A 23,862-nucleotide genomic window follows, 5' to 3' on the forward strand; every position below is an offset into this window, starting at 1 on the left:
GAACAATCACCAATCAAAGGTCAGTATTCTCTCACAATTTAATTACAATTTTAAAAATACTTTTAAGAATATAATTAACAGAATAAACAAAATGAAAGCTGGACAATTCCAGGTACTAAGTTAGGTAGATCTGATATAAAAATTGAAATTGGTAGCAAAAGTCAAGTTCCTTTTGTCAAGAGGAGGCTTTCCCCATCCATTAGGGCTGGAGCTCTTTTGCTGATCTGTTTCCTTTTTATTTATTGCATACAGCAAGACGCATGAGGCTGTAGTAAGTTCTGTACAATCTTTCCTAGAATCAGAGTTTTTATTTTTGAAACTACAGTTGGTGTTGATTCATTTAAGGCCTGGCAGTTTCTATAAAGACAAGATACAGAGTGGTTTGAAAACTTTCTCTTCCAATGAAGTCAAGGGAAGAGATGGTAACAACTGTGACTGTTGGCGTCTCAAAGAAGATGAAACTCAAAGCAGTCTGAAGACTTAAGATAAAGTTCTGGTATGTATCCACACCCCCAAGTTTTTAGGGATTGGTTTTTGAATTTGATCCCATGCAAGTAGTGAGATGCTGCAATCACTGCCATCTGCAGTTTTGTCTTGAGAAGACGGGACTCTCATACATTAATTCCTCAGGCTGTCAGTACATAGCCTCAAAACATGACCTCTCTAGGATTGGGGCATTTTATGGAGATGCTTGGGCCAAATCCCAAGTGATAGGCAGGCTCCCAGGCTGGAAAATGTTCTGCCACAATGTCAAGTATAACTTTGAAAATACATGTGACTAAGAGTTGCTCTTTTAAATCGTGTGAGCCCACATCTTAAAAATGTAACATTATCTATATTGGTTATTTAATTGTTCCTAAATATTTCAGAACATTAAATAGCATAATATAATATCACTATAAGTAGTGTTAGAAAAACCTTTGTCCTCAACCTTAAATACAGTGCAAGTGCGAGTCATGTTCTAATTATGCAGATGTTGTAGTGACTCCACAATTTAGGTTGCTTTGAGATTTGCATTTAAAGAAGTAATAAAATTTCCATGTTTCACCTTTTAAGGATTGAATTTAGTTTCCAAATCTGTCACTTAAAATGTCCAGGTTATTTCTGTAGTGAAATGCTCACTTTTTCACATTTGAAAATGCTGTGGTTGGATAGGATGTGGTTGGATTGGAAAGGGGCACTGAAAGTGGCAGGGGTCCTATGGTAAAATTAATATGTGATCATATAATTAAAGGTTGTATCACAATGCATACACACAATAGGTCTTAATATAGGTGTGATAAATGAAGGGAGGGGAGCTCCCTTTTATGGACACCCAGCCAGCCAGTTAGCTATAAAATCCCTATTAGTAGCTGTTCTCTACTTGCTTTACCTGTAAAGGGTTAAAAAAAAAAAGTCCATAGGTAAAGGAAGGGAGTGGGCACCTGATCAAAAGAGCCAACTTTTTAAAATTGGGAAAAAAACTTTTCCTTTGTGTCTGTTGTTCTCCGGGGAAGAGGGGAACAGGGCAGCAGTTATGCTGGGAGAAGCTGAAGGCCAGTTATGAAAAATCAGAATCATACCTAGGAATTGCTTATTTGGAAACTCAGATATGTAAGTACATCAAAAATGTCTAGAAAGATGCGATTAGGTTAATTTCTTTTATTTTGTGAGGCTTGTGGACTCCTCTGTGCTAATCCCAAATGCTTTTATTTTGTTTGTAACCTTTAAACTGGACCTCAAGAAGCTTATTCTTGATGTTTAATTTTTATAAATGGGATTTTTAAATCTAGTAAAAGACTAAGATCCAGATGTATTTTCTTTCTTTGTTTTTAATAAAAATTACCTTTTTTTAAGAACAGGATTGGATTTTTGGTGTCCTAATAGGTTTGTGCACATATTTTTAATTAGCTGGTGGTAACAGCTGATTTCTTTGTTTTCCTTTCTCATCTCTTCCCTGGAAGGGGGTGAAAGGGCTTGAGGGTACCCCATAGGAAGGAATTCTCAAGTGCGCCTTCCTGGGTTCCAAGGGGTTTTGCATTTGGTAGCATCTACCCAGCCAAGGTCAGAGAAAAACTGTAACCTTGGAAGTTTAATACAAGCCTGGAGTGGCAAGTATTAGTTTTTAGAGTCCTTGCAGGCCCCCACCTTCTGCACTCGAAGTGACAGAGTAGGGAATCAGCCTTGACAATAGGCAACCTAAATTCTGTCATTTCCTAATTTCCCCTGTGTGTCCAGGGACAGAATAGGCCCCCTGTCCTCCTGCATATCCTGCAACTAAAAGGGGCTGCCTAGAGAGGGATGGGCTCTGCCAGGTTAGAAATTTGCCCAAGACACACCATATGATGAGCATGTCCATACCGGATTGATTGCAGCCTGACTTAATAATGACCGCGCCATCCGTCTCCCACCAGGGCGCACGTGACAAGTATACTACGGGTGTAACCCTAACACAGAGAATCCATGGAAGAGATAACATCACCAGAGCCACATGGAAAGTAAGGATATTGAGACAAATATGGAAGTTGAAAAAACTTATTATGAAATGGAACAATACATCAGGCAACCTCCTAGGAATCTCTGAGGTCAGATGGAAGAACTTTGGAGAGGTACTAACAGAAGAAGGCCATGTACTCTATTACAGTGGAGAGGACAAACATGTCAACAGCATAGGATTTCTTGTGCATAAAGATATCAAGAATTCAGTATTAGGATGCGGCCCAATGTCCAGCAGGCTTATTTCCATCTGTCTAAAGGCAACACCATTTAAGATCACAGTGGTACAATCTGCAGTCCTACAACAGACTATGACAATGAGCAAATTGAAGATTTTTACAATCAGTTCCAAGACATCATTGATAAGGTACACAAGAAAGATATCCTGATTGTACAGGGAGATTGGAATGCTAAAGTGGGTACCATAGATGCCGACTCCGTGGGTGCTGCAGGGCTGGAGCACCCACGGGGAAAAATTATCGGGTGCTCCACACCCACTGGCAGCTAAGCTCCCCCCGCCCTCACCCCCTCCTGGACTCCTCCCAGCACTTTCTGCCCACTGCCTAACAGCTGTTTTGTGGTGCTTAGTGCTTTCTGGGAGGAAGGGGGTGGAGTGGGGACGTAGTGCACTATGGGGAGGAGTTGGTAAAGAGGTGGGGCAGGGGTGGGGACTTGGGGGAAGGAGGTGGAATTGGGGCAGGGTGAGGGTGGGGCAGGGTGGGGCTATGGGTGGGGGTGGTGTCGAGCACCCCTGGGGCAGAGGGGAAGTTGGTGCCTATGATGGGTACTGACGCACAGACAAATTGGCGAGATTATTGCGGCCCTTTCAGTAATGCGGTAATCAATGAGAGAGGATTGAGACTTTTGGAGTTTGCCAGCTATAACAATCTGGTTCTTGCAAACACGTTAGGAGCACATAAAGCAGTCAGATGATCAAGTGGCATGAACCTAATGGTCTACATCACAGCCAGATCGACTACATGATGGTGCAAAACTGATTTCATTCTGGGATTAACAGAAGGAAAGCAAGGAGCTTCCCCAGTGCTGATATTGGAAGTGATCACAACCTTGTGATGCTAAATTTTTGGCTGCGACTAAGGAAAATCATCAGGCCAAAGTTCACCAGAACTGAGTTTGACTTAGCAAGACTCAGAGACCAAAACATTGCAGAGTCATTCCAAGCAGTGATTGGCAGACAATTTGCCCCACTGCTTGCTCTAGAGGAAGATGTAGAAACAATGACCAACAATTTCAATGCTGTAACGAATGAGGCAGCAATGGACATCCTTGGGAAACATCGTAAGAAGACTAAACCATGAGTTACAAATGAAATACTACAAATGTGTGACATTAGAAGAGAACTTAAGAGAGACAAGAACAGCACCGAGGGAGTTGATAAATACAGAGCGATTGGCAGAAAGATCAAGAAAGGAATGAAGGTAGCCAAGGAGATATGGATTGTAAAACAATGCTCTAAAATTGAAGAGTGTATCAATAATAAAAATAGCAAACGAGCCTTCCAGGTTGTAAAAGATCTGATGAAGGAAAGATGGACCAAAACGAACGCAATTCAAGACAAAGAAGGGAACAGTCTTACAGAAGAAAGGGACATCATCAATAGGTCGACAAACTACTGCTCTGATCTACTCAACCACCAGAAAAATGGAGATCCTAGTGTCTTAGACAGTCCAGATTCAACAGAGGAGGATGATGTTCCAATACTACGTGAAGAAGTGGAGACAGCTGTGAAATCACTCAAGAACAGAAAGGCTACAGGTATTGACAACATCCCAGCCAAATTGATGAAATTCGGAGGAGAAATAGTAACAGATGTACTCACCAAGATCTGCAACAAGATCTGGCAGACCAGTGAGTGGCCCTCCACGTGGACACAGTCACTAATCATCACTCTGCCAAAGAAAGGCAACCTGCAATTGTGTCAAAATTACCGAACTATAAGCTTAATTAGCCATCCCAGCAAAGTGATGTTGAAAGTCATATTGAACAAATTGAAGCCACAAGCAGAGAGTATTATCGCTGAAGAACAGGCTGGCTTTCGTGCTGGAAGAAGTACCAAAGAACAGATTTTCAACCTTCATGTTCTGTGTGAGAAGTACTTACAACACCAGCAGGACATCTACCATGTCTTTGTTGACTTCAAGAAGGAGTTTGACAGAGTATGGCTCAAAGCTCTCTGGACAAGCATGAAGTACAATATTGGTTGTAAGCTTATTCTTACCATTAAAGAACTGTAGGGCTAAGGCCAGCAGTGCAGTTCTTGTCAATGGCACAATAGGAGACTGATTTCACACCACTGTTGGAATCTAGCAAGGCTGCCTTCTTTGGCCCACACTGTTCAACATCTACTTGGAGCACATAATGACTGATGCCCTAGAAGTTCACATTTCCACAGTCAGAATTGGGGGGCGATCAATCTCAAATCTTTGGTTTGCTGGTGACATTGACGGCCTGGCAGGCAGCAAAGATGAACTTGCCAACCTTGTGAAATGATTGGATGAAACCTCTGCAAGATATGGCTTGGAAATCAGTGCAGATAAAACCAAGCTGATGACAAACAAACGTGATGGGATCAGCTCACATATCATTGTCAGTGGACAAGAGCTGGAGACAGTGAAACAGTTCAAGTATTTGGGGGCAATCATCACTGATGAAGGATCCGAGGCAGAAATTGTGGCAAGAACTGCGCAAACAGCAGAAGCCGCAAAGCTAAAGCCAATTTGGAGGAATAAGAACATCTCCCTGGAATCCAAACTGAAACTGCTGCACGCATTGGTCATCTCAATTTTTCTGTATGTGTGCGAAACATGGACCCTTACATCAGAACTTGAACAGAAAATACAGGTAGTAGAGATGAGATACTTCTGTAAAATCCTGGGCATCTCCTACTTCGACCATGTCACTAATGAAGAGGTCTGCAACATTATCACCCTCCTGCCCCCCAAGCCTGCTCCTGCCCCCCCCCACGGAGGCCTGGGACCATTCCACCCCCTCTTCCCACCCCCCGCAGAGTTGCTGCGTAGGGCACCAAAATGGCTAGGGACGGCCCTGTATATATCCCAAAATCGCACAGGGCATAGTGAAGAGAGGCTACACCAGGGACACACCGCAGTGCTGCATTAAAATTAAGGAGCTCAGGCAATCCTACCAAAAGACAAAGGTGGCAAAGAGTCACTCTGGGTCAGAGCCGTAGACATGCCGCTTCTGTGATCAGCTGCATGCCATTCTAGGGGGGGACCCTACCAGTACCCCACCACTGTCTGGGGACACCTGCAAGGTGGCAGCCTCACACAACATGGATGAGGATTTTGTGGATGAGGAAAAGGAGAAGAATGTGCAGCAGGCAAGTGGAGAATCTTTTCTCCCTGGCAGCCAGGACGTTTTCCTCACCCTGGAGCCAATACATTCCTAGGGCTTATGGTTCCCAGACCCTGAAAGTGGAGAAGGCACCTCTGGTGAGTGCACATTTCTAACGACGCTACATGGGTTAAAAGCAATTGTGTTTAATGTTTGATTTCCCCTGAACAATTGGGATGCATTTGCGGCCAGTACAGCTAATGGAAAAGTCTGTTAACGTGTCTGGGGATGGAGCGGGAATCCTCCAGGGACATCTCCATGAAGCTCTCCTGGAGGTACTCTGAAAGCCTTTGCAGAAGGTTTCTGGGGAGGGCTGCCTTATTTCGTCCTCCACGGTAGGATACTTTACCACGCCAAGCCAGTAGCAAGTGGTCTGGAATCATTGCAGCACAAAGCATGGCAGCGAATGGTCCTGGGTTTTGGTCCAATTCATGCAACATTCGGTCTTTATCTTTCTGTGTCAGCCTCAGGAGAGTGAAATCATTCATGGTCACCTGGTTGAAATAGGGGAAGTTTTGTAAGGGAACATTAATAGCCTCTCTTTGGTGATCCCAGACACATTAGACTCTGGGCATGCTGGGCTGTTTGCGCTTGTCTAAAAGGGATCATCCCAGAGAATAGCCACATATAGGGGAGAGGGGGCATGTGTGTGTGCACATCCACTCCAAAACCGCAGCCCCTCCTTTTAAACGGCAACTGCAGCCCCTCCTTTTAAATGGCAAACACAACTAGCATTGGTTGCTATGGGAAAGGAGGGCACTGCAGTTTGAAACCATTCCCACATGATATGAATGCGGTAGAACCAGCCCCATGTACTCTTTGGCTTACCATGATTGCCACACTCATAACTATGGTAGCTGAGCATTTATTGCTGTTTCAGTCTTAACTCTTTCTGGCATTCATTACCATAGTATTTGAGTGCTTCCCAAGGATTAAAAGGTACATAATAATCTCCCTCACTTCCTTCTCAGCAGGCAGGAATAAAATATTTGAATAGAATTAAGATTTGTTTGTGTCTGTGAAGGTGAGACAGTAAGTGAAACAGACAGATAATTACCGAGGGAAAATTAAATAAAAGAAATACTCAACATCCTTACCAAACTCAATGGGCTCACTCCATTCCCCCCAATTCTGGCTTACGAGACATAAATCTCCCTTTGCTCTGATTTGCAAGGTGTACTTTTTTTTCATGTTGTAATTCGGAAATATGTAGCTTGTTCCTGTTACCTAAAAACAAGGCAATTATTAGTATTATTATTAATAATAATAACAACAACAAGTATTATGGTAGTGCCTAAGGGCCAGCCAAGAATGCAACCCCATTGTGCTAGACACTGTACAAACACAGAATAGTTAGACTAAGTACTTGTCTTCATTGTATATATTACATGCAAGTTTTCATTTGTTGATCCCAGCTTTACAAAGATATATTTGTGCCTGCTTATGGAAACAGAATATAGTTGTGACACACTGTACCTCAAAATGGCACCCTGAAACCCCCATATTCATCATTCATATGTAGTTGTGATATTTCATACAAAGCATGCCATATAAGATATCATATGAAAGGTCATAATCTGCTGAAATTCCTTGTTCTGTCCAAATATGTATATCACCAGTGTGTATGAAGTTATGAGATTTTGCTGTAGGGTTACTGAAATATGCTGTAAATTTGCTAGTGACATACAAAGGACTCCTGCCCAGGAGGGTGTTCAATGACCATTAATCAACCGGGGACTTATAATCAAGGGATTTACAATTCAATGACAGCTGCCAGAGCACCACACAATGGGGACAGCTCAACTCTATGACTCAGTTGCACAAGGCCACACCAGGGGGATTGCTCAACCCAGTGACTCAGTAAAGTCCACCAGAACGTGTTTGGGCAAGTGTCTTTTAGGCACTTGGACTGAGGATATAAAATAGGGGACAGTGGCAGCATGCCTTTGCCTTTCTCCTCCCCCACCTATGGTGGGAGCAACAAGAATGCTGAGAAGATGAAGGCTTCATCTGAGGAGACTGGTCCAGGCTTCAGGGAGAAGTGTGTATTAAGAACTGTAACATCCAGTGGGTGAGAAAATTGCTTGATCTAAATACTGCTTAGTGTATTAAGGTTTAAGATTTAGATTGTGCATTTATCTTTTATTTTCTTTGGTAACTATCTCTGGTCTCTTATGCCTACCACTTATAATCACTTAAAATCTTCTCTTTCTCTTTAATAAATCTGTTTTATACTTTACCTAAAAAGGTGAATTTTGCTTGAAGTGCTTGGGAAAGTGCTCAGTTTACAAAGGCTGGTGCGTTGTCCTCTCCACATTGAGGGAGGGGCAGACTGGGTAATAAACCTACATTGATCAGGCTTCTGACCAGGGCAAGACAGTACAACTCTGGGGTGTAAGGCTGGGGAGAATTGGCTGGTGCCTTTCTCTGTGTTTATGAGTGGCTCTGGGAGCATTCATGCAATCTAGCTGGGTGTGGGGGTCTACACGCTGTTGTGCTGAGTGTCTGGAGGGGTTTGCTGCTTGTCATTAGCAAAGCATTGTGAGAGACAGCTGCAGCTGGAGAATTAAGAGTGCACAGCGGTACCCCAGTTCCAGGTTGTATCCCGGGGATCCTGTCACAATGGTTAAATGCCAGAATTTTTCCAAAAAATATGCAACATGCAAAACACAGTACACCATCCCACCATAGCATTTTTCTGTTTGGAAGATTTTTCTGCATTTAAGTCTTCAGTGTTGTAACCTTTCACTTAAATTCTTGTGCTTTAAGAAGATTTCCTAGTTTCCTTCCTTGCTTTTATGTCTCCTAAGCAAAGGGAGAAAAGGAAGGTGAACTATAGAAAAATTCTGTTTATTTTATCACAACACCATAGGCTTAGTGATGCAAGGATTAATTCTCTGTGCCATCTGTAACAGAGCGCCAACTTACTGGCATGGTGCCTCCTGCTGGTCGTCCAGGAATTAGCTCAATTCCAGCCTCAGAGCGCCTCCTGCTGGCCAGTGTCTCCCTGTCGGTACCTGCTTCCTGTGACCCCCCGCCCCAGTAGCACTTCAGGCCCCACATCCCTCCCAGACCCCAGTGCCCCTTACCTTGGGGTGCGGCTCCACAGCAGTGCCACCACACTCTGGGCCTCCCCTCCCAGGGGAATCCCAACCCTTTATACCCACCTTGCCTCAGTGGCTACTGCCGTTCGCCATCTAGCCCCTTCTCTCAGGGGCTAACTGCAGTCTGTAATGGCCACTCAGCCCTGGCAAGGGTTGGACCTGCTGCCTTTCTAGCTCCAGCTGCCTCCTTGCAGCCCTAGTAGCTCCCCTGGCCTTTAGCAAGGCCTCAGCCTGGGGACTCACCAGACCAGAGCTCCTCAGCTCTGCCTGCCCTTCCCCAGCCCTGCTCTGCCTCAGGTACCCTGCTTGATCTCCCAGGCAGCCTAGTCCTCTCTGCTCCCCAGATGGAACAAGAGTCTCTTCTCCCACTTGCTCAGCCTGCCCCTTTATCAGGGCCAGCTGTGCCCTAATTGCGTGCAACCACACCTGTGGCTGACTACCTAAGCAGCCTCCCTTGGCTGCTTATAACCCCTTTCTAACCAGAGTGGGGTGACTGCCCTGCTACACCTCCCAATGAGAGGAGGTTGGCCGATGGAGGTTCCTGTGACTGTGGGGCCTGTTTCCGATCCTCTGTCCATTCACGTATCCGGGCAGAGTTCCTCTGGGCGGCGTCCACTGGCTCCCTTGATGCCTTTGAGGAGCAGTGGGCGCTGTCCGGGGTTCTCTGCTCGGTGTCTCCGTCTGGTTCTCTTCTTTTGACCCTTTGACCACACTCCTGTCCCTGTTTTTACATTAGTTGTCCCCCGTAATTATTTGAGTTCCAGGCCCTGTGGATCCTCCCCTTAGGCTGGGGGGGGATCCTTTAGCAGTGGGCGGGCTTCTGCCCGCCCACTTCCCGGAACCCAATATGTACACCTCCCAATGCTATTCACAGTCTCTGCTAGACATTACTGTGTTTGAGTCCACCCAATTACTCATACGTATATATCATAAAGACCTACACTATTTTATGTTACTAGGATTTAGTTCCTTTAAGATATGGTTTTGCTAACTCTTGGATGGCTTTCTGGATTGAGCAACAGAGGGTCCTGTGGCACCTTTGAGACTAACAGAAGTATTGGGAGCATAAGCTTTCGTGGGTAAGAACCTCACTTCTTCAGATGTAAGACTTTCTGGATTGAGGTGAAGTACACAGGTCAGATTCCTGTTAAAATGAATATCTTGGAATATATTGGAACCCCACTCAATAAGATACTGAAGCTCCTAGACAGCTTGAAGTTTTTTTCGTCCAATTTAAACTGTCCTGAGCTTTTGGTGTTGGGTTTTTTGTTGTTATTTGTTTGCCACTATACATGGGAAAGTATTGCAAAGAATGAAATAAAATTTGTTTCCCACCTTTTGCAAAACAACATCAAATTATGATAGAGACAGAATTTATTTTATTTGTATCAGTGTGTGTGTGAAACCAATAGAAAATGGAAGGTTTTGAAAGGTGTGTGGAAAGTTAGATGATGTTCTATCTTTGAATTAATTACCTGATGTGCTAGGGCAGTAGTTTTCAATCTGTGGTCCGCGGACCCCTTGGGGTCTGAAGATTATGTATATGGGGTCCGTGAAAGGTTGTCATTACCATAGAACAGTTGCTTTCAACCCGTGGGTCTGCAGACTATATCTAAGATTTCCAAAGGGGTCTGCACCTCCATATAAAATTTTTTAGGGGTCCATCCAGATTACATATATCTTTGATTCTGACCTAACAGTTTGGAATATGATTGTAGCAGGGTGGTCACCTGCTCCGACCTTAAAGGGCTTAAAACAGCCCAGGAGAGGGCTGTGGCTGGGAGCAAGCAGTTCCCAGGCTGATTGGGGAAGCAGGCTCAACTGTGGCCATGCCCCAATCAGGGCTCAGCTGGCCCTTATAAGAGGGCAGTGGGCCAGGAGAAGAATCAGTCTCTCTCTGTCTCTAGAGGGAGAAGGACCTGGCTGCTGGGAAGCTGAACAGAGTACCTGAGGGGAGCAGGGCTGGGGAATAGGGCAAGGAAGCTGGGGAGCTCCCTCCTGGAAAAGCCCAGGGTGTGGCCATGTCAAAGGCCAGAAAGGTACTAAGTTGCAAAAGTGCAGCCCAGGGTAGGCAGAGGTAGCTGGTCCAAACCCCCCTTGCCTGTGATGAGTGGCTTTTACACTACAGTCTGCACCAGAGAGCGGAGGCTAGATGGTGACTGGCAGTAGCCCAAGACTGAAGTGATAGTGGGGATAGTGGGTGGGGGTTCCCCTGGGTGGGGAGACCCAAAGACCGGGTATACTGCCAGGGGGCAGCACCCAAGGACAAGGGACACCAGGTCTGGGAGGGACACAGGGGCTAGCGGCAGCGAGGCACCAGCCTGCAGAGGGCACTCTGGGACAAAAGAGCTAATTCCCAAGACAACCAGTAGGAGGCGCCGCAGTGGTGAGTCCTGCCCTGTTACACAGTGGTGGAGAATGCGGGCATAGGTGGTCCACCCCCAATACAAGGGGCACAGGAAGGACAGTGGGACTATTGCCCCAGGACTTAAAGGAACAGGGGATGATGGATCCTGGATACACTGGAGGTTTCTATGGGGAGACCCCGGGTGTTGTCCCTGGCTGGGCCCCGAGGTCAGTGCCCTGGTAGAAGGGGGCTGACGACCTGCAGGGGGTCCGGGAGACCCAGAATGGACTGTGGAAGGTGCAATGAGCCCTCCATGGACAGTTGCCCAGCTGGCAGAGGATCATCGGGCCCTGATAAAGCTCCTCTGTAGGCAGATTAGGAGGGACTACCTAGAGCCGGGCGAGGAGCCCAGCGCCAGGGCCAGGAGGCCTGGCGTGGAACAGAAGACGTGTTATGCCTGTGCCAGGTGTGGGCATTTAAGACGGGACTGTCCCTATTGGGGTGGAAGCAGGGCGCTGCAGCCCAAACAGGGACAAGGACAGGTCCCTAGGAAAGTCCACCGGGTGAGGGAAGCCGGGCAGCTGCAGATCTGTTGGGCCTGTGGTCGACAGGGCCATATGCAGTGGACATGCCCAGGCCTGATGTGAAAGGTCCACGTCGGTCCCGGCAAAGGGACCGAACCCCAAATGGACCACGAGAAGCCCCGGGCAGGACGGAGGTGGAGCGCCTGCTGGAGCTGCTGGATACTGAGCCATCTTCGGAGGACCTGAGAGGTGGCCAGAGGAGGTGCCAGTGGGCCCGGAAGGACCAAAGCTGGAGAAGGCGGTAACCGGGATGGAGGAGACCCCGAAGGAGGTCGGGACTCAGACCATCGCCAGGCAGGTCACCAGTACAGAAACGCAGACTGAGAGGGCCCAGCATGAGGCTAAGGCCCAAGTGGTCCAGGAACAAGAGATGAAATGGACCCAGACCCTGAAGGAAGAGGGCCTGGGGACCCTGATCTGAGGGTGCAGCTCAAAGAGGCAGAGCTGGCCCATCGGAAGGCCAAGGCACAGGCCTGGGAGATGGCCTGAAGCTGGGAGGCCTGGAAGAGAAAGCATGCGGAACCGGAGGGGCAGCCCTGGAGTGCCAACTTTGGGGAGCCCAGGCCAAGAGGTTCCCCTTCCACCAAGGGTGGGGGTTTTGAGGAGGGGTGTATGTAGTGGGGTGGTCACCTGCTCCAGCCTTACAGGGCTTAAAACAGCCCAGGAGAGGGCTGTGGCTGGGAGCAAGCAGTTCCCAGGCTGATTGGGGAAGCAGGCTCAACTGTGGCCACGCCCCAATCAGGGCTCTGCTGGCCCTTATAGGAGGGCAGTGGGCCAGGAGCAGAGTCAGTCTCTCTCTGTCTCTAGAGAGAGAAGGACCTGGCTGCTGGGAAGCTGAACAGAGTACCTGAGGGGAGCAGGGCTGGGGAATAGAGCAAGGAAGCTGGGGAGCTCCCTCCTGGAAAAGCCCAGGGTGTGGCCATGTCAAAGGCCAGAAAGGTACTAAGTTGCAAAGGTGCAGCCCAGAGTAGGCAGAGGCAGCCGGTCCAACCCCCCCTTGCCTGTGATGAGTGGCTTTTACACTACAGTCTGCACCAGAGAGCGGAGGCTAGATGGTGACTGGCAGTAGCCCAAGACTGAAGTGAGGTGGGGATACTGGGTGGGGGAGACCAAGAGAGCGGGTGTACCGACAAGGAGCACCGGGTCTGGGAGGGACACGGGGGCCAGCGGCAGTGAGGCACCACCCTGCTGAGGGCACTCTGGGTCAAAAGAGCTAATTCCCAGGACAACCAACAGGAGGCCCCACAGGGGTGAGTCTTGCCCCGTTACAATGGGTTAAGAAAACTGAAACATAAAGATACTTTGTAGTATGCTACTGTGACACTGAGTCAGTGAGGGTTAAGCAATGAGCAGGCTAAGTGACCCAAAATCAACCTTAAGGACATATTAGATAAGTATGTCCATGGTAAACAGGGCCATTCCTTGTAGATAGTTATCAAAGCCTTGTTAAAGTAGACTAAATTCTTTAAAATGTAAACCTGTATTGTTAGAAAATTAGAAGAAGCTACTGAGTGTATTTGTCTGTGTTTACCTAGATCTTGTTAGATGTTAAAAATGTGACCAGATTAGCTTGTGGATGCTAAACATCTGTTCCTGTCTGTTATATTCTATTGATTCAAGGATGAAAAAGGAATATTAACATTTAGATGAAACTTGGGTTGTTATAATACCATTACCTTTATTTCTCTTTGAAATTTGTAGTAAACTACCTATGAACTACTTGAATGGTTAATTACCTTATGCTAATGAATGCAGCTCGTTACCAGTGTGTGCCTAGGAAATAGAGATTTACTTCAAAGCAACAATGTATATTACCTCTTCTTCATCCAAGGAATGCCTGCTGTGTCATAGCCTGCTAGCAAACTATAAAAGAACTCTCAGATCTGCTTAAACTTCGTCAGCGGAAGTTCAAGCTACAAGACTGAGATCTCCAGATACCCTGGACTGTCCCTGCAAATTCTTATGGAAGAATTTGAACAAACTCTATACATGGACTGGCTATTAAAGTGATTCTGGAAGGACTTTTTGCAAATCAGCAGCTCACCATTTCTGCTATGAAACTGACCTAAGAACTTTATTCATCTCCATATGTATAATGATCTTTTATCCAAAGTAACTTTTTCTTTTCTTTTTAAATAAATCTTAAATTAGCTAATAAGAATTGGCTGTAAGCGTGTACTTGTGTAAAATCTGAAATATTCATTGACCTGGTGGTTAATGTGTCCAATCTCTTGGGATTGATAGAACTTTATATATGGCGAATAAGATTTTAAGTAATCCTCACCATATTTGACAGACTTGGCTGTCTGGGTGGGAGCCAAAGGCTGGATTGCTTAAGGGGAACTCTATTTTAGCTTCTTGATAACCAGTATGGTATTGCAGAAACTGCTTGGTCTAATTTGGTGACCCGAATTAGAAGAATAAACCAACTGTTTTGGGGATCGTCTGCCCCATTCTTTGCAGTTGGCCCTGATTGAGCAATCTCAGTATGACCCCTCCAGCAACCCCAGTGACAGCTACTTGAGTGTTATATTGACACCAAAACTATTTAGGCACTAGTAACAATATTTTACACTGTAGTAGAGTAAATGCTAAGCCAGGACAAGACCATATATTAGTATGAGAAGAGAATAGTTACCGTAGGACACTCATTGCTGCTTTCCTTGGGATTGGCCTGTAAGACAAAGAAAAGTTTATTATTTTATTATTTGTTTTGCTACCTTGTAATACCCGATTTCTTTCTTTCTTTTCCTTTTTGATTGTTTACTTACTAGCTTGGTTCAGAAGAAGGTGCAAATAGAATTTACAATATCTAAGATTCCAATATTATGCAATAAGTTTCCTCCTATCACATACAGATGTCCTTGGTTGTAATTAATGACTGGCAAACCTGGTGAGTCTGCTCCAATAACTCGCCTGAGTTTGGTTTCTAGTCAAAGTTTGTGCTTCTTGCATTTCAGGTTAAAAAAGAAAGGAAACTTAAATCTTCTTCCTTTCTTCCTTCCTTAGACAAGCAATTGCATGATGCTGGTGCTGAATTAAAGTCTCCCTCCCCCTTGTCCTGTTTAACGGTGACATCACAAAGAAAGAGGAGGCTGAGGCTGGTTCCTTGGGTTCCATATGTGGCTACTCTTGTTTGCCTTTTGTTCTTTCTTCTGTAAGCATGGTCTGAGTGAGTTCTCCCCTGACATGTAGTGATGCATAGAGGAAAAGACTTCAGGAGCAAATTATGTTTTCATAGACACATGTACTCTGCCTAGGTGCACAGCAGATGGAGCTGCTTTGCCAAACTGATCAATTCTGTCTGGTTTGACAGACCCAGGGGAACTTTAGAGGAAAACAGCATTAGAGCTGCACAGACGCTCGGCGTGTTTTGGGTGGATCCCCGCCGAGCTGGTGGCAAGGGGAACTTGCCACTACCAGGGCCCTGGGTCGGGACCCAGTGGAGAGGGCAGGTCCGGGTCCCCCTACCACTCCACCCCCCCCCCACCATGGGAATCATATGGACTCTAGCTGCTAGGCCACGCTACCCTGTCTGATGGGGGTGATTATATAGATGCTGGCCATTGGGTCGCACTGCTCCAACGGTGGGAATGATTTATATGGACCCTGGCCATTTGGCCACACTGCCCTGACACTTGGGGTGACTTACATGGACTCTGGCCACTAGGCCGTACTACCCCACCAGTGAGGGGGGGAATTATATGGACTCGGACCATTGGGCGACACTACCCTGACACTTGGGGCGAGTTTGTGGACTCTGGCCGCTAGGTTGTATTACCCCGCCTGCAAGTGGGGAGTTATATTGACTTGGGCCATTGGGCCACACTACCCTGACACTTGGGGTGAGTTACGTGGATTCAGGCCACTAGGCTGTACTACCCCACCTGTAGGGAAAGAGTTATATGGACTCTGGACATTGGGCCACACTGCTCCAATGTGGGGAGCGATTTATATGGACTCTGGCCATTAGGGAACACTACCCTGCCCAACAGGTGATTGTGTGGAGAGAGGCCATTAGGCCACATCGGGCCACCCACAGAGAGGCGAGCACGTGAACTTGGGAGTGGCAAGGTTCCGACACCCCATCCCACCTCTGCCACAAAGGGGTGGTGCGACACCAGGCCCACCACAGGCATTCATCATCAATATCGTCTACAGTACCACCTGGGAAGACCACTTACAGCATTTATAGGAAGTGTTAAAAGCATTATAGGAGGTATGACTTAGAGCCAACCTGGCGAAATGTAAGGTGGCTGTGAGTGAAGTGACCTATCTGGGATAATGCGTAGGAGGTGGCCTGGCAAAACTAGTGGTTGATAAGGTGTAGGCATGTCCTGTCCCCCAGACAAAGAGGCAAGTCAGACATTTTCTTGCCCTGGCAGGATATTACTAGTGGTATATCCCCAGCTTAGCCTCAATTGCAGCCCCACTTATAGACTTCATAAAAGGCAACAACCCTAAGAAAATCCATTGGGATGGGAAGTGCAAGAAAGCGTTCAGAGAACTGAAAACATGACTGTCAGGGAACCATGCTCTTCAGCCCTGCTTTTTTTCTGGGGAATTCATATTACACCCTGATGCCTAGGACGTCAGTCTCAGCGCCATCCTTTCACAAGACTTTGAAGGGGGACAACACCAGGACCTTTACCTAAGTAGGAAGCTATTCACAAGGGAAAAGTAGTACTCCATCATTGGAAAGGATGCATTCACTATCCAATGGGCAGTAGAAGCCCTCAGGTATTACTTGTTGCACAGCCCCTTTTCCCTGATCACTGATCATGCGCCCCTATGCTGGATCCAGTCCATCAGGGATACGAACCCTCATTCAATCTTATAGTTTCTGATACTGGGTGGGAACGGACCATGCTCACGCAGATTTCTTTTCACAGATCAGGGTTGGAGACAACTCAACCCCAAATGTTTTTCCCATCTTGAGGGGTAGGGTATATGAAGGGACATGCCCTCACCCTGGTATGGAAGAGGCTAATTATCTCCTCTGTGCCTGTTTCATGCTAACAAGACACACCTGCAAGGCTTGCTCAGCCTGGAGTGGGAGGAGCTTAAAGGAGGGAAACCTACCACAGGAAGGGACAGTAAAAAGGAAGAAGGTTGCTCCAGCTAGAGACTGTTGGCAACAAAGGGACTCCAGCCGAGGAGGAGACAGCCGCAAGATGCACAGCTCCCGAAGCCGCCCTGACTGATGGTAAAGCAATATGCCCCAGGAAGAAGGGTAGAAGGTAAACCCTTCGATGAGGCAATAGATTCTGAGAGACTGAGCCTTTAGAGCTGACTCTCTAGGGGCCGCCTGAGAGGCTGATCCTTGTTCCAGCCAGAGCTTCCCCTCTTGTAAAGGGAAGGGAAGAACAGGAGCCAAACTTCAGCTTGTGGGCAGTAGGCATAAGAACATGAGGAGGAGGAGAGGTGGCGGGCTGAATGGCGGGATGAAAAGAGCAAGTAGCGCGCTGAAGACGATAGGTGGCGTCAGCTTGCAGACAGACGGCAAGAGTCAATGCTACGTCTGCTGGAGCATCAAACTGATATGCTCGAGCGTATGGTTGAGCTGCAGGAAAGGCAGCAGGAGCAGAGACCGCCGCTACAGCCCCTGTTTAACCAACAGCCCTCCTCCCCAAGTTCCATAGCCTCCTCACCCAGACGCCCAAGAACACGGTGGGGGGGCCTCCGGCCACCCAGTCACTCCACCCCAGATGATCGCCCAAGCATCAGAAGGCTGGCCTTCAATAAGAGTTAAAGTTTTAAAATGCAGTGTGTCCTTTTCCATCCCTCCTCCCCCACCCATCCCAGGCTACCTTGGCAATTATCCCCCTACTTCTGTGAGGAACTAATAAAGAATGCATGAATGTGAAATAACAATGACTTTATTGCCTCTGCAAGCGGTGCTCGAATTGGGGAGGGGACGGTGGGGTGGGGTGGTTGGTTTACAGGGAAGTAGAGTGAACCGGGTCGGGGGTGGGGGGGTTGGAGGGTTCATCAAGGAGAAACAAACAGAAGTTTCACACAGTAGCCTGGCCAGTCACAAAACTCGTTTTCAAAGCTTCTCTGATGCGCACTGCGCCCTGCTGTGCTCCTCTAACCGCCCTGGTGTCTGGCTGCGCGTAATCAGTGGCCAGGCGAGTTGCCTCAACCTTCCACCCCGCCATAAAGGTCTCCCCCTTACTCTCACAGATATTGTGGAGCGCACAGCAAGCAGCAATAACAATGGGGATATTCTTTTCGCTGAGGTCTGAGCGAGTCAGTAAGCTGCGCCAGCGCGCTTTTAAACGTCCAAATGCACATTCCACCACCATTCGGCACTTGCTCAGCCTGTAGTTGAACAGGTCCTGACTCCTGTCCAGGCTGCCTGTGTACGGCTTCATGAGCCATGGCATTAAGGGGTAGGCTGGGTCCCCAAGGATCACGATAGGCATTTCAACATCCCCAACGGTTACTTTCTGGTCCGGGAAGAAAGTCCCTTCCTCCAGCTTTCGAAACAGAGCAGAGTTCCTGAAGACGCGAGCATCATGTACCTTTCCCGGCCATCCCACGTTGATGTTGGTGAAACGTCCCTTGTGATCCACCAGGGCTTGCAGCAGCATTGAAAAGTACCCCTTGCGGTTTACGTAGTCGGTGGCTTGGTGCTCCGGTGCCAAGATAGGGATATGGGTTCCGTCTATGGCCCCACCACAGTTTGGGAATCCCATTTCAGCAAAACCATCCACTATTGACTGCACGTTGCCCAGAGTCACTACCCTTGCTATCACCAGGTCTTTCATTGCCCTGGCAAATTGGATCACAGCAGCCCCCACCGTAGATTTGCCCACTCCAAATTGATTCCCGACTGACCGGTAGCTGTCTGGCGTTGCAAGCTTCCACAGGGCTATCGCCACTCGCTTCTCAACTGTGAGGGCTGCTCTCATCTTGGTATCCTGGCGTTTCAGGACAGGGGAAAGCAAGTCACAAAGTTCCATGAAAGTGCCCTTACGCATGCGAAAGTTTCGCAGCCACTGGGAATCGTCCCACACCTGCAGCACAATGCGGTCCCACCAGTCTGTGCTTGTTTCCTGGGCCCAGAATCGGCGTTCCACGGCATGAACCTGCCCCAGTGACACCATGATTTCCACATTGCTGGGGCCTGTGCCTTGTGAGAGGTCTATGTCCATGTCAATTTCCTTATCACTCTCTTCGCCGCGCTGCAATCGCCTCCTCGGCTGGTCCGGGTTTCGCCTTGGCATGTCCTGGCTCTGCATATGCTCCAGGACAATGCGCGTGGTGTTCATAGTGCTCATAATTGCCGCGGTGATCTGAGCGGGCTCCATGATCCCAGTGCTAGCTATGGCGCCTGGTCAGAAAAAAGGCGCGAAACTAGTATCTGACGGACCAGGAGAAGGAGGGAGGGCGGGAGGGAGGCAGGGAGGGCCGAGTGACGACATGGCGAACAGGTACAGGGAATTAAAATCAAGAAAGGTGGCTGTGCATCAGGGAGAAACACAAACAACTGTCACACAGAATGGTCCCCCCAAAGATTAAACTTAAAACCCTGGGCTTAGCAGGCCGTTGATTTCACGGAGGAAGGGGAAGCAAATGAATACAGAACAAATCTATTTTTTACATCTTAAGCTGGCAGCCGACGGTGCAGCATGACTGATAGCCTCTGCAGTATGATGACGATGGTTACCAATCGTAATATACCATCTTCTACCAAAAGGCAAGGGGCTGCTGCTGTGTAGCAATGCAGCCCCACGTCTGCCAGCCCCACGTCTGCAAGCACCCAGATCGCCCTCGGCCTCTTCTGGGTGCTTAGCAGACAATACTGGGCAATTGGCAGAAAATAGTATACTACGACTGATAGTCATCATCATCGAGACAGTAGCATGTCTGCCCAGGTGCCCATGATTGACAGCCACTGCAGTATGACGACGACGGATACCAGTCGTAATATACCATCTTCGACCAAAGGGCAAGGGGCTGGCGCAATGCAGCCCTACGGCTGCCAGCCCCATGGCTATTAGTCATGCTACACCGTCTACCGCCAAAAGGCAGTTAGCAGCTGCTGCTGTGTAGCAATGCAGTCCCACGTCTGCCGGCACCCAGAGGACATATGGTGACGGTGAGCTCAGCTGAGCTGAGCGGGCTCCATGCTTGCCGTGGTATGTTGTCCACACAGGTAACCCAGGTAAAAAGGCGTGAATCTATTGTCTGCCATTGCTGTGACGGAGGGGGAGGGGCCTGACGACATGTACCCAGAACCTCCCGCGACACTGTTTTGCATCATCCGGGCATTGGGATCTCAACCCAGAATTCCAATGGGCGGCGGAGACTGCGGGAACTGTGGGATAGCTGTGGGATAGCTACCCATAGTACAATGCTCCGGAAGTCGACGCTAGCCTCGGTACTGTGGACGTGGTCCGCCGACTAGAGCACTTAGAGCATTTTATGTGGGGACACACACAATCGGCTGTATACAACCGATTTCTATAAAACCGGCTTCTATAAATTCGAACTAATTTCGTAGTGTAGACATACCCTCAGTAAGTACTGAGGGCTGGTCTACACTGAAAAATTAGATTGATCTTCTATATCGCTCAGTGTGTGGAAAAAGTACACACCCAAGTTCTGTAGTTAATTTGGCCTAATCTCTGGTGTAGACCCGACTAGGCTGATGGAAGAATTCTTCTGTCAAGCTAGCTACCACCTCTCACAGGGGTGACAGCTACAGTGATGGAAAATCCCCATCAGTTGCTGTAGGAAATGTCTTCACTACTGCAGCTCCATAGCTGTGCTGCTGTAGTGTCTGTAATGTAGAGAAGCCCCAAGCCCTTTATATTTAAATTACCTTCAGGCATCTTTGATTTCCCTCTTTCAATCTAAGTTCCCTAAGTGAACTGTTTAGTTTTTACCCACTTGCTTTACTGTTTAATAGAGATGCAAACCCCATTGATCAACTTCAATCCTGAGCTATTCCCATCAGAATCAATGAGAGCTATACCCTCTTTTCCCAGGGCTGAATTTGGGCTTATGAATGTCACATCACTGCCTTGATTTCACCTCTCTCCAAGTCCCAGCTAGTTGTAGTAACCCAGTGCACAGTTAGCATCACACCAGTGGAATACAGAAGGCATTAAAAGGTTGGTTAATTAGCGCAAATCCCTGTCTCCTGGAACAAACTCTTACGATCAATTGATCTCAAGTGGAATAAAAGTATAGTCCATACAAAAAGCTACTTTAAAAGAATGTTAAATGTGCAGAGTGAAGCACTGAAAATGTCAAAGATTGTCTATACCACGGCCTTTATAACAGAAATGCATAAACACATAGGAACATCCCTGACACAAAGGACACCCCCTGCCAAATGCCATATATGAAATTACACACAAAACACCTGTGTTAAAAGAACTTTATGTTTACAAAGTCAAACACTCAAAATTTAGGTAGCACAAGAATTGAAGTGCCTGTGCAAACTTAATTTGGCCCCTTTGTAGTATGCATTATGCAGTATGCACCTGTTTTCCTCTCTGACTGTGAGACTGAGTCTCCTTGCCTAGCAAGTTCCAGTCTCCTCCCTGCAGGCTCCTTGTCCCAATCTACTCCCCCAGGCCTCCTCTACAATGCCTTAGGTTGGGCTCTTGTGGCCTCTGCATTTGAATCAGATGGCCTCTTCCTCCTCCACACTGGCAGGGGTGCACTGGGAGCACAGGAAAGGCAGATGCCCAGCTCTCAGTTCCAATGTCAAGTCCCACCCTGCCTGGAGCAGTCGGGAGCAGCCATAACTTCATAGCCCTGCGCTTGAACATGCTCAGCAGCTCTGTGGGGATGGCACATGCACAGCCTAGTCACAACTAGGAGCTGTGAGAGGCTCAGATATGCTCAGTGATTCCAGAATTTAGCAAGTCTCTACTGTGCAAGTACAAACTGTGATTTTTTCAAAGGCTTCTCCCTGGTCAAATCTGGGCAGATTTTCACAGGGATGGTAAAAGGCACATCCTGACACAAAGGACACCCCCTGCCAAATGTCAAGTCCCTGGTCCAAATAATGGTGTCCTCGAGTTTCCAAAGAAAAGATTGCTAGAATTCTTTTAATATTGAAAAACTGTATTTTTCTCTAGTCTTGTTCTGAACTATTTTGGCTAATACCTGCTATGGAAAATTTCAGCCCAAATAGTTAAAGTTTGGCAAAGTTATAAGTAACCAAAAACAAGGTCTTAGACTGGGAAGTGTCGGGCAACCTTAATAATAGGTGGTGCTATCAGCCTTGCCTATAATATTGTACGGGTTGTCATTGCACAGAGACATATTTGGAGGTGGGGATGAGTTAAATTAGTGAATCAATCATCTAGTGACCTGCACTCTTAGGGATAAAAGCTTTAAGAAGCTGTTTTCAGATCCCAGGATAATGAATGGCATTGTAAGCTGGGGTTTTCACCTGTTCCAGTGGACAGCAAATTGTAGTGTCTAGTTCTCTCCACTGTCTCTGTGGATGGATGCTGTTGGATCTGAGTTCAGAAAAGTAATCGCTGTGATAGGGTTAGCAATGATGGAAGAGCAAGTGTAATGCTGGTGAGAAACAAAAGTAGTTAAGAGAGTGGGCACAGACAGTTGCAGGTGCTGAAAGACAGTTATGGGGACATGGTTAGCAAATGAGGCAATAAACTATGTAGTGTGCAGGAATGGCTGGATCTAAAAAGGACTGCATGACGGATGAGGAAGGAGAGGTGACTTTAGTGTAGGAGAGGCTTATGTTTGTGTATATATTATAGATTGATAAACAGAAAATATATATTTGTAGTGAGAGTCATTCGAAAAGTTACACTTACAATAGCATTCTTATTTCGAATGTCAATTTGATACTCAAAGCAGTGATCTACATTTCCTTCCATGTGGCTTGGCTGGGGCCGTTTCCATCGCACTATACACCCTGCTTGGTCTTCAGAACAGTTTACTGTGATATTTAATGGAGGAGTGAGTATTTCTAGAATAAAATAATCATTATTACATTAGCTAAAGAATCAGCTTTTGATAAAGAATCAGTTCACATTTGGAATTATATCTTTTCAACCATAAGGGCTAGAAACAGGTTTTTTTAAAAAGAAAGATAAAAGCTTATGTTCTGGAGCACAGCTCTGAAATGAATGCAGGCTCTTCTCCCAGTGAAGAATGGTTCACTCTCTACTTGTAGTAAAAATGGAAATTAAACAGAAAGAAACTTTTTCCTTACCTATTTCATATAGTGTGATGTACTCATCATAAAACCGAATCTCCGATTCGTTGCTCGACCCATTCACCAGGAAGTAAACTTTCTTTTTAATGTCTGTCACATTTTGAAAACTGCATGCGATAGGTCTTCCAAGTGCATCTCTTATGTAACGTGGACATTCTTGTTCATCTTCTTCCCTGCATATACCAAAATGTTTCAATCAAACATGAGAAATGTCATCTGTCAAATGTGAATTCAAAACTTCCTTGGGCCAATGAAAACTCTTTACTTTGAGTATTGAAAGAAAAGAAAATATCGGGTATCTTCTGGAGCATTCCTGCCAGCCTTCCAAGTGCAATTCATGAAGGAAATGTTGTAAATCACACAGGAGAAATTTTCAACAGATGTTCCATTCATGCCTGGAAACCAAGAAAAGTTACATGTGTATTTACATATTACCAATTTGCTTTGTGAAGAAGAAGAAGGGTGAACTACTGGTACAAGCAGATACAATTCTGCACACACTGGGTCAGACCCAGAGAGAATTTGAGCATCTGCAACTTCTATTGATGATTTTAGGTATCATCAATAGAAGTTTGAAGTTTGAAAACTTTTGCATTCCATTTAACCATGGTGATTAAACCTAGTTGTCATAACCATTAACAATATGACTCAGTTTGTATTAGTCAGCCAGAATGAGGCTCATGCTAGCTATAAACTGCTTCAGTGAAGACACCTAATGTGGTCACTGTTTTATTTTGCTACGCACCATTTTAATCCCCGCTT

At 46.7% G+C, this 23,862-nt stretch overlaps 1 protein-coding gene across 3 annotated transcripts in view; it reads right to left on the bottom strand.

Annotated features, from left to right (window-relative positions):
* Nucleotides 1-5,980: 5,980 nt before the first annotated feature.
* The window catches only part of LOC128825813 (granulocyte-macrophage colony-stimulating factor receptor subunit alpha-like), a 35,812-nt gene continuing 17,930 nt past the window's right edge, over nucleotides 5,981-23,862 (bottom strand). For all 3 annotated transcript variants that reach the window (XM_054008630.1, XM_054008622.1, XM_054008639.1), the window contains 6 exons: nucleotides 23,366-23,495; nucleotides 23,098-23,273; nucleotides 22,697-22,851; nucleotides 14,524-14,559; nucleotides 6,948-7,077; nucleotides 5,981-6,344 (listed from right to left, as the gene is read on the bottom strand). In XM_054008630.1, the coding sequence (XP_053864605.1) occupies nucleotides 6,331-6,344; nucleotides 6,948-7,077; nucleotides 14,524-14,559; nucleotides 22,697-22,851; nucleotides 23,098-23,273; nucleotides 23,366-23,495 (641 nt within the window). In that variant the 3' untranslated portion in view covers nucleotides 5,981-6,330. The remainder of the gene's footprint in view (nucleotides 6,345-6,947; nucleotides 7,078-14,523; nucleotides 14,560-22,696; nucleotides 22,852-23,097; nucleotides 23,274-23,365; nucleotides 23,496-23,862) is intronic.

Source organism: Malaclemys terrapin, chromosome 1 (genome assembly GCF_027887155.1).
Source record: "Malaclemys terrapin pileata isolate rMalTer1 chromosome 1, rMalTer1.hap1, whole genome shotgun sequence".
Taxonomy (NCBI): Eukaryota; Metazoa; Chordata; order Testudines; family Emydidae; genus Malaclemys; species Malaclemys terrapin.